The sequence below is a fragment of the Carya illinoinensis genome, chromosome 4 (assembly GCF_018687715.1).
Source record: "Carya illinoinensis cultivar Pawnee chromosome 4, C.illinoinensisPawnee_v1, whole genome shotgun sequence".
In the NCBI taxonomy this organism is placed as follows: Eukaryota; Viridiplantae; Streptophyta; class Magnoliopsida; order Fagales; family Juglandaceae; genus Carya; species Carya illinoinensis.
In genome coordinates this window covers 42,029,808-42,040,783 of record NC_056755.1, presented here as the reverse complement: position 1 = coordinate 42,040,783, position 10,976 = coordinate 42,029,808, and the positions used below count along the sequence as shown (strand labels likewise).

At 35.7% G+C, this 10,976-nt stretch overlaps 1 protein-coding gene across 3 annotated transcripts; it reads right to left on the bottom strand.

The window, feature by feature from the left end:
* Nucleotides 1–814: 814 nt before the first annotated feature.
* Nucleotides 815–10,549, bottom strand: LOC122308485 (histone acetyltransferase GCN5). 3 transcript variants are annotated; one of them, XM_043121839.1, is made up of 14 exons: nucleotides 9,844–10,548; nucleotides 9,644–9,708; nucleotides 9,394–9,474; nucleotides 8,902–8,973; nucleotides 8,157–8,325; nucleotides 7,262–7,305; nucleotides 6,872–6,971; nucleotides 5,516–5,584; nucleotides 4,360–4,414; nucleotides 3,484–3,602; nucleotides 2,494–2,587; nucleotides 1,322–1,463; nucleotides 1,136–1,237; nucleotides 815–1,039 (listed from the first exon to the last, which is right to left on the bottom strand). In XM_043121839.1, exons 1-13 carry the CDS (start codon nucleotides 10,435–10,437, stop codon nucleotides 1,171–1,173), a joined length of 1,671 nt encoding a protein of 556 aa, XP_042977773.1. In that variant the 5' UTR covers nucleotides 10,438–10,548; the 3' UTR covers nucleotides 815–1,039; nucleotides 1,136–1,170. The 3 variants fall into 3 exon arrangements, with proteins under 3 accessions (XP_042977773.1, XP_042977774.1, XP_042977772.1); XM_043121840.1 differs by having other exon boundaries at nucleotides 815–1,237; nucleotides 4,360–4,411; nucleotides 9,844–10,549; XM_043121838.1 differs by having other exon boundaries at nucleotides 815–1,237.
* Nucleotides 10,550–10,976: the final 427 nt, after the last annotated feature.

Here is a 10,976-nt window from a genome sequence, read left to right as displayed (position 1 = left end):
TACGGGTTTCATCAGCTGAGCATTACCGCAACTCTGCCCCAAACGCCACTGAGAAATGGCGAGAGGATAAAATTTAAAGGAAAATGAAGGTAGGAGAGGTTATAGGCCTTTGGGATGGGACTTTTGGCTTCCCCTGGCTGAAAATTGGTTCGCTTGCCCAAATAATAATAATAAAAAGGTTGAATTGATCATTCAATGATTGGACTTGCCAGGGTGACATTTGGATAACTCTGATACCTCGACGGCTGATATTTAGTAAGAAAGAACTATAAGGTTTAGAGATATTGCATACTATTTTTCCCCTTTTAAAAGGATGCACTCATTTTCATTTTCTTCTCTGTCCATAATCATTGACGGATGGTAGGTGCAGGATCACCTCTCCACCAGGAGAGGTGGGATTGCCACGAGACTCGGATTATTTTTTACTAGAAAGTTGTAGCTCGATATTTTCTTTTTTTTGAAAAATAAAAATCTTCTTATCATTTTTTTCTTTTAATTTCCCCCTTCATCCTTCCGCTGGTAATGAACGGAATAATAAAAACAACAGAGATCTTTTACGGGAGTCAGTACGCATAGCAGAAGTGATAATTCTAAAGAAATAGAAAAAAGAAAAAGAGAGATTAATCCACAAGGTGGTAAAGTACATGGAGTTGGGTCATAATAATAAGGATAATGATGATGCTAATAATAATAATAATAATTATAATAAAAGTATACTTCTGAGTAGAACTCTTTTTTTTTTTTTTCCCTCTCCGCAAGTGTGACGTAAAGCTGTTAAATATAATTTTTCTTACAATAATGAGGGCTGAATACGGACGGAAGATCTCCCTTTTTTTTTCCGAAATTTTTATCCGTTGAATATGGAGGGGAAAATGACCTCAGGCTTTACATTCAGGGTGGTTCGAAATCTAGATCACTCCACATTAACGAAGAAGAGGTCAAGAATAGGAATGCCTCTCTTCCAATAAGGTTGGAGGCAGCCGCCCAACCGGCTCACATGGACAGCACCTGAATGTACTATAGATAGATATGCCTAAATCTGATCAAATTAAGACAATTCAATCTAGTAAGCTTATTCCTGTGACTCAGAACAAAAAATACAATCTTCTTCTATGAACCCCACAATCAACCTTACCCATTGCATGAATCCATATTCAGTCATTGAATTAGTTACTGCTGAATTTTTGCTCCAGAATGGAGACCTGACTGAACCTTGCTTTGAAAATGGGCTTCCAACCTGCACAAAATTTATCATATAAGAATAACAAATGGCCCGAAAAAGTAAAGGGCAAAGACAATAATAACGATTAGAGCACCATGCCTGGTTGAACATTTATAATAAATGGTCTCGGGAGAGTTGTAGGTGCGTGCATTGGCAAACATCCTTTTAACATCCGCCACAAACATCTCAAAGGTAACATAATATTGATCTGACTCTACCCTTTTCGACATCGTCTTCAAATCTACAGCACGTCAAACTCCATTAAAGCATCACATATTTGACAAAATACAAGATTTGTTCTTCTATAGATTTTTCAATATAAATATACTTACGCATGTATAACCATAACTTTTGGTACTAGTGTAACTTGCTATATTTAGGGAGACGAGATTTGGAACAAATAAAACCAACACCAGGTGGAAACAAAGGAGCTGGAATGAAGCAAGGAGAATGCAAGGGTAAACAAAGAAAGGGGGTTATATGAACATCATCAACAAAAAAGCTTTACGGTAATGGACTTTTCTTTTATCGGTCTGTTGATTAATTCAATATTATAGGTTTGCACTTCCATTACTACATCAAACTGTTGTACACAGCACAATTCATGGGAATAGTTTTAAGATATTTTGTTACTAAAATATACATATTTGTTTAAAACGCTTTTTGATTTTAAATGTGTTTAAAAACATAAACAAAGTATAAATTAAATAATGGCAATGAAAATGGTTGATGCATTTCATATGTAATGAGATCGTTAAAAGTTTGAGTTGAGAGGGGATGATGTGGTTTTACCAATTGATATGTGGTGCAACCTTCAAGTTTCAAAAACTGGTGACTTGGGTGGGGATGTGTGGTTTCATAAGAGCAAAGCTCTACATTTTTAAAATGATAAATAGTAAAAGACTTTACCCTTATAAATTTTATTAAAAAAATTGATTCACCCTTCTATATGTCATAAGGATAATTTTAAAAGACTGTTCACAGAATTACGAGTTCAAAGCCATTTTAACTTATCCATTATTACCATAAACAGCTTCTGTAAGTGGTTCTTATAGTAACCTCTCATGAAATTATCAACTCTAATGACCTGTTGGGCCGTTGGCATAGCAGCATGGAAAAGAAAAACTCATTTCTCGTACTGATAGCACTATAAGTGCCCATTGTTTCAAAGAGGCAATAAGGAAAATGTAACACATATCCTAAAGACATATAGTGCAGATGACACATCAGACAGTTCGCTAGGTTTAAATATATAAAGTGATAGTTGTTACCCATTGGATCTTTGATGATTTCATAATAATCAGGTACATCCCGTGCATCAACTGGATCCTTGAATGGCCAAGCATCGACATGGTCATGCATTGACTGCTTGAATGAATACCAATTTTGTTAAGGACATAGTCACATAACGAGGCATTAAAAGAAATGGCAATGTGCAAGCATACTTCAAGTTCTGAATTATCTGGTAAGTTCTCTAGTTTTCAAGTCATACTAAAAGCACAAATGACAACTCCCTAAATTTCAGCCTGGGATCTGGTGGGTCCAAAATATTATAGAGAAAACTCCATATACAATTTGTATGCAACAAAGGCATTTAGATATTGTTAGGAATCGGAATCAATAAAGTGGATGACCATCAAAGAAAGGTCTTTTATTTAATAGTAGCAGGCATGGTAACATGAATATGTAGATCTTATTCTCTCTAATAATCCCTCACTCTTTCAGAGAGGTTGTCCCCATATATTCAATTTTCAAGATAAAATTAACTAGTCGTTTCTTTTGGAGCAAGTAGACGGTGAAGGGATCAAATCTCCGTCTCTTTCTAAAACCCTGTCACTTACAAGCATACCTTGAATCTAAGTGGCTGAAGCACAATTGACTATATAAGGCATGACAGAAATCCAGGCAACATCCTTGAAGGAAGGAAGTTAACTTGAAACTCATGGCAACTTCCCATCTACCAGTGGAAAATCTTTGCAACCATGTCAGAACTGTGTTTTTCTGGGTGTCTTCTTTTTTCTTTTTTCTTTTTTCTTTTGTTTTGTTTTGGCAACAAGGATTCGCATGATCTCTTTTTTTTTTTTTTTTTTGATAGGTAGGATTAGCATGATCATTTCTAATGATTTCTTTAGATTACCAGTCCATCAATACCATTTAAAGTTGAAAAACCTGTTGAAGTCAATCTCCAGATGATACATGAATATATTCTTGTTGGGAAATTAAAAGTATTATAAAAGGTGAGGAAAGATGTAGAAACCTGCCTTTAAAAGTGAGCGCATGAATGCAGTCAAATGTTTTTGATTTGTGGCACTGTCTGTAGACGCACTCAAAGTTCTAAACCGTGAATGGCCCCATTGATCAGGAGTCCACCCAGCCTCCCCTATTATAAAAAATAGACCACAAAAATTCCAATTAACGAACCCGAACTTGCTGAGAAAAATACAGTGCACCCAGACTCAGAAATTGCAAAGTTCAAATTAAACAATCAAATTAGAAAAACCACTACTTGCACATTTAAGTTACTTTTTTTAAGTTATTAACTACAGCAAATATGCTACAGTAAAATTTGGTTTCAATCCAACCAGATATTATGTGAGAACACACAATTATTTTTACTTATTCAATCCCATTTAAAAAAAAAAAATAGTAAGATGAATTTGAATAATTATAAAAAATGCACCATCCAAGAACACAGGAAGTAAACATTAAGTACAAGTAACTAGAGAGAAAATCTATTTAATCTCTATTAGCAAGGTTGTATACAACAACTATAATTCTTTCCTTTTGTGATTGCTTAGCTTGGAATGTTTCCATTAACGGAATATGAGATAAGAGAGATTCATAGAATTGTGTATGCCAGTAAAAAGGGGAAAGCAAACAGTTACCTCTGAATAGACATTAAATAAAAAAACTGAGCAGTAGAGAATTCATCTAGCCAAAAGATATAAAAGGAAATGGAAAACAGGATGTTGGTTGTTAAAACTTGCAAAAGATATACAGTTAAGGCAATAAAAAAATTATCGGAACAATACATGTTATCCAATGCACCAAATTATCCATGAGTAGCAAGATTAAAGAGAAAATGCTAAGCAAATGAACTGATAACAAGGGGAAGCTTTTTTAAAACAAAGACTTACTCAATCCAGGGATATCGTCAACTTTAATGGTTTTTTTGGGAATACCAGCTTCCTTCTGAACACAAGAGCTCTCCATCAGAACTTGACACATGCATTCATAATTTAATGGAATAATTTTGGAATAAAGTGGAGAACCTACAGCACTTGAGAAAAAACTAAAATTAAAATGTATTAGGTGTCAATACTGTCCGGGGTTCAGAATTCACAAGCATCATGCATCTAAATGATATAGAGGATCTCCTTTGGTGACTAACTTATGATAAATCATAGAAATAGGTGCCTTTTATATAAGTCAATTTTTATTAATTACCGACATAGGGGCACTACTCAAGTACATAGTGTAGACAAGAAAAATACCTGAGTAAGGGTAAAGAAAAACAAAACGACAAAAAATCTAAAAAAGAAGAAAAATTACCATTATTTTGATAAGTAAATAACTAGAACAATTATGAGCCTCACTATGCATGCCTTCCTCACACACAACATTACACATAACAGAATCATCCTCCAAACTTCCACACTACATTGTCCTACATCTTGACTTCTCCAACAGGCCAATAACTCCTCCACTCTACACGGTGTCACCCACCCCACTATAAAAAAATAAAAACCGAGTCCCATATTTTCTATTTTGCAATGCAGCAAAAAGCAATCCGTTGTTTCCAGCTCTTCTTGCACATACAACACCACTTCATAACTCATATTCTCCTCCACCTTTGTCGACATAAAATATAAAAAGTTCCCCTCCTTCTCAGGTTATCTACGGGAATGATCTTCCTTAATGCAGTTGTCCATCCATAAAATGCACCCACGAAGGTGCTTAAAAAATCATTTTAATGTTTAGAACCAAAATTTACATTTTTCTACTTAATAATTTTCTGTAAAACAGCTCCATAACAATGCACATTTAGAAAAATGCTTAAAACTTTTTTATATGAAAACAAACTAATCATGAAGTTCCAAATTAACCTTGATGTGGCACTGACTTCATGAAGGTGCTCTAAACATGTAAAGCTCTAATCTACCTTGACAACTGCATGCAATCTAGTTCCAGTCACAACTACTAGCAATACAAGCTCTCTACTGTATCATAAATCCAATGAAACCATCACAAGAACATAGCATGACTAAAGGTTACAAAAATGATATTATATACCTTCTGAAAGTCAATTCCAGTATAAACAATGTGGCAGTTTGAGAGCTCTCTTATTTTTTCGTCGATCGCCTACCATAACCAAAGCAGGATTTTTCTATAAGGTCACCAAAACAATCGTAATGCAGATCATACTAAAAGTGAATAAGATCATAAAGTACACATAAGGTGAGGGGAAAAAAAGACAAGTCAGAAGCAATGCTTTGAACAGAAACAAAGACAAAGATAACAGTTCTAACTTTTCAGTGATAAATTATTGCTTAAAAAAAAGCAAGTCAGGAAAAAAGATAAACATGTTAAGGCTTCCATCCAATGTGTTTGAAGTTTGAAAATATAATTAGGTAACTTGAGAACAAATTATTTAAAAATTTTCAAGTCTTTGAATAGACTTTTTTTTTTTAATCGGTAAATAGGGTAGCATTGTGGATCATCATCACTGATTGGTGTTGTATGTGTAAGAAAACTGGAGAGACAGTGAACCATCTCCTGCTTCATTGTGAGACAGCTAGAGCTTTGTGGTGTGAAGTTTTCAGTCGAGTAGGGTTAAGTTGGGTAATGCCGGAGTCAGTGGTAGAATTATTGGCTAGTTGGGTGGTGCCGGGTGGAGATTCACAAATCAAAGCGGTGTGGAAGATGATCCCTATTTGTATTATGTGGTGTATTTGGCAAGAGCGCAATGAGAGAACTTTCGAAGATAACGAACGGACAAAAGAGGAGCTTAGTTCTATTTTTTTCAGTACTTTATTCCTGTGGACTCTAGCTATAGACTTTAATGGTTTAAATGTACATGAGTTCCTTGCAACTTCTATAGCGACCTAGATAGGTCTTATCTCTTGTATACCATCTTGTGTACTTGGGCTATGCCTTTTATTATTAATACTACCGTTTTACTTATCAAAAAAAAAAAAAAATAGGGTAGCATTGTTATAATAACCACATTTTTTTAATGAGCTTATTTTTTTTTTATGAGTAAATGCGCTAACTTATTTACTATCAATTCCATGCCTACACAATTGTTTTTATTGGTAACTGTTAGTAATTCTTATTTCTTGCAGTTGTACTCGGCTACACCTATTGATATTAATAAATTTTTACTTTTAAAAAAAAAAATATTATTTCTTGTGGTTCAATTGAAAAGAGAAAGAATCAAACAGAGAACTTAAAGGAAGTATGAGAGAAAGCAGTACTAGCACATCCCTAATGATAAAAGAAGTGATATTATTTTAAAGCAGTTCAGAAATATTGATTTCCTCTGACAGGTAGTTCAACAATTTACAATGCATTTCTAGCCAAAACTACAAAAGAATAAAATGAACACAATTTGTCAGGGACCAAAAATGAGAAAGCTTTGGATCTCACCTGCCTCTGACGGCGAATCATAGTTGATAAATCAGTGTAAGGAAGTTTTGGATCAATTTTACATTCCATAAGAATTCCTCCATCATAGTCTTTTATATACCTGGGATACTAATGAAATTGTTATAAATAGACTAGAAACATTTTTTTTATATAAGTAGATAAATAGACTAGAAACATATAGCACAGAATGTCTTAATCACTGAAATACATCTTAATATTGGCTTAAATAAAGAAGAAAAAGAAAGAAATACAGCTGAAAAGTTTCTCAAAGTAGGTAAGATATAGGGACTTGGAAAGAAAATAATAGTTTTCTGGGTACAACGCCCCCCACTCTAATCCTAGACATGAAACGTTTGACAGTCTTAAGCCTGGAGATATCTTTAAACATACCCTTGCCATCTATCTTTCTCCAAGTGGATCTCTTTGGTAAAACCCTGCAAGTGAAAGATAGAATTCATTGCTGCATGTAGAACCAAATCCTCTCCAATCAAGATAACGACAAATAAAAACCAAAGTTAAATTATACTTTACCAACTCAAACTATATTTAAATCTCCTCCAAACTTTCAATCAAGACAATTAACTCCTTATTTTGGAATAACTACGGCAATGCAACCCTAGCCATCAAAATTAGTACCGAAAACAAGAAAAGTGACTTAAATACCCCTCAAAACAAATTATAGGGATTTTTTTCAATAGACATAGATTTGAATATTGGGCCCCTATTTTACAGGCCCAATTTTCTGACTTAAAACAGTTTGGTTCAGACATTACAAGTTGACCGTTATTATGAGGAGCTAAAGTTTTAACATGCCCTGGCAAGAAATATGAAAGGATACACCCAAGTAAAAATTTCACAAAACATTAACACCAAGATGAACCTGGAATTTCAGAAGGATCCACTTATGGAGATAACAATTAGGGATGCATAGTAGTATTAAACTGTAAAGAGTTTTCGTAGTCAGATAAAGGACCAATCCATCTAGCACTAACTTGGAAAGAGACAGACTTAATAAAGGACAGTATTTAATCTTATCAAACATGCAGCACTGGTTCAAATTTCACCTGTCCAACCATCTCAGTAACTATTTTTATCCAAAAGACAACCATGAAATATGCTTTCTACATCTTTGACTTCCCTGATTTTTATTTTGCCAAAACAATGAAACTTTATGTACAGATCATCAAAGCAAGCTGTCTCTTAAGAAGTCCATACTTTTCTCATTAAGGCAACAAGATCGTGCCATTGTTAGTTCAGATAACCAAACAAAAAGAGATGACAAGACCTGTTTGATAAAATAGCCCACGGCATTATTGTCAGCATATGTCAGAAAATGAGTTAGCCCATCCACATCACGCGCATGCTGTTTTAAGTGATTCATCAGCCTGGTGCCATAACCTTTTACTTGTTCATCAGCTGTGATTGCACAGAAAGCTATCTCCCCAAACTTTTGGCTGACATTTTCCAGGGAAAATGAATCCCAATTAAGAGAGTAGAGAATGTTTCATGTAAACAAACCACTATACCAACAAATAATCATTTCAAATAAATGCAGAGTTTTTACTAGCTCCTATGCACTAAATTAAATATATCCAAAGGGAAAATTAAAAAGACATGTATTCTGGATCCATTGACCAAAAGTTGAAACTTGAGATTGCTTTCATGAAAAAATGGGCCATTCCAGACAATCTAAGATTGTTTATCATAATACCAAGCCCAAACATTTGCTTGTCACACAACAAGCATTGAAAGGTTTGCTAGCACTCTGGCAAGACAAAGGAAGACGACCTAATTAACATCAAATACTTCAGCAAGTGAATAGAAGTAGAAAAGATGAACAAAGCAGATAAACCAAGGAAAAGAATCAGCAAGGTATGGATGAAAATATGCAATAGAAAGTGGTCCATAGACAACAGGTCATTCAGTGATACTTCAAATAACCGGTCATATTGATATAAATATGCGAAGAGTGACCCCACCAAGTTCACATACAAGCTTAGGATGAGTCATAACACTAATAAGAGCTTCACCTGGCATATGGGCGATAAGTAATCCCACCAACAACCTGATTACGTCTGATCACCATCACAGATTTATGGCTTCTGTAGAAATCAAATATGAAAAGCACATAAATAATCTAAAGAAAAAAAAGAGTTAAACATTAATCATCAGAGAGGTAAAAATTTGAAAAAGAGGAGAACAGAAAAGAAGGCCACATTCCTTCGTAGAAGAAAGTTGGGAGTTCATTCTCGTAATGTGTGGATATTTTAAGTAAGAACAAAATTGATGAGTTTAAAGGTTATACCAACTATAATGGCATTCTAAAAGCATTGGAAAAAACTAACAACATGGAAAATACAAATGATCAGGCCCACAAAACAAGCAAATAATAAGCACCTAAATGTGTCTATCTCACAGAACATTCCACAAGCATGGTGGCAGGCACACCAACCGTGTCCATCGTAGATATAAGATTTCATCAATTTTACTTACAAACAAAAAAATAGATTTTATCATATTACCTATCCATGACAAGACGAACAATGTACTCTTTAGGCATGTTGGGTAATTGCCTTGCAAAAATATTCTTCAATCCTATCAACCTGGAGAAACCCAAAAAAAAAAAAAAAAATCATTCATATGAGTCACAAAAATCGCATCAAGTCATTTCAGTCCGTTATGGCACCGGTTAAAACCCGACGACTTGAATAGAAAATGCATTAAACCAAAAAGCTTAACATGAACGTAGAGGGAGCGAGAAGACTAGAATACCAAACCATATGCTCATCAATTCCATCATTTGATAGGCATACAAACTTGAGCCTTCCCGCCTCTTCCTGCAACATTTCAACATATCAAAATCCGCAAAATCACTTCGAAGCGGTTAAAGTCCTCAATTTGGTTTTGATACTATCACTGGCTTTTTTTTTTTCAGAAACAGGGAATTTTAAAAAGAAAGTCTGATCCCTTACCTCTCTCTTCAAACTCTCTTCCCTGGCACTATAAGCTCCACTTGTCTGTATATTCTCTGTAAATATCTTCGAGGCGTCCTCTTTCACCACGATCCCCGGAACTGAGCTACCCGCCGCAGAAGCTGTGGGCCCCGCAGCGCCAGCGCCCTGGGTCCCACCGTCCTTACCGCACTCCGAGCTCTCGATCTTCACTGTCGCAGAGTTCAGGTTCTCCGTCTTGAGCTTCGTGCTGCGCACCGAGCCGCCGGCAGTGGCGGAAGCGTTCTCGAGACGGGAGGCTGTGAAGGTGCGCATGGCGGAGGAGTCATCGTCGGAGTCATCTGCGGCGGCGGCTGCAGCCTCAGAATCATCGTCGGAGTCAGAGTCGTCGGCGCCGCCTCCGCGGGCGGAAATGCTCTCGAGGTCGTCGTTGGAGGTCAATGCACCGTCGCGGGTGTCAGCAGAGAACGAGGAGGGAGGGAATGGTGGCGCGTGGTCGTCAGGCGGAAGCTTGCGCTTGTGGATGGAGGATGTGGCAGAAGAGTGGGACGGAGAAGGGGACTGCGAGCTACGAGAACGGTTCGGTGCTGTGAGGTGCGAGGAGTGCGTGTCCATTTTCTTACTCGCTTGACACCTAACGGTTCGGTGAGTTAGGGTTTTGCAGGTGATATTTTAGTAACGTATTGGGGATTTCGATTCGCCGAAAGGAAAGGGGAGGGAGAGCCTGTGATTTCGGAAACTCAACGACGTCGTTTAACGAATTCAGTAGTAGTGGGCCGGCCTCTACCTAGCGATAAGTGAGCCAGGCCTTGTTCAGAACCAACATCTTTAGATTAAAAAGCCCATTTTTTTTTTTCCATTTTAATCTGTTGTTAAGTTCTATTATATATAGTCATTTTTATATATTTATTATACACTTTACTGATATAATTAAATAAAATAATTATTTTATATTAAAAAATAATACAGTTAATTATATTAATAAAATATATAAAAAATAGACAAAAATGACTATATATTAGATTTTTAATTAAGTTTAGATTAATTTTGGAGGGGACAAATTCACGATAAGAAATTTGTTATAAATGAGTTTCGAATAATTCAATGGTAGATTCTCCTTCTCCAATAGTTTCTAGAAATTATTTATATCAAAT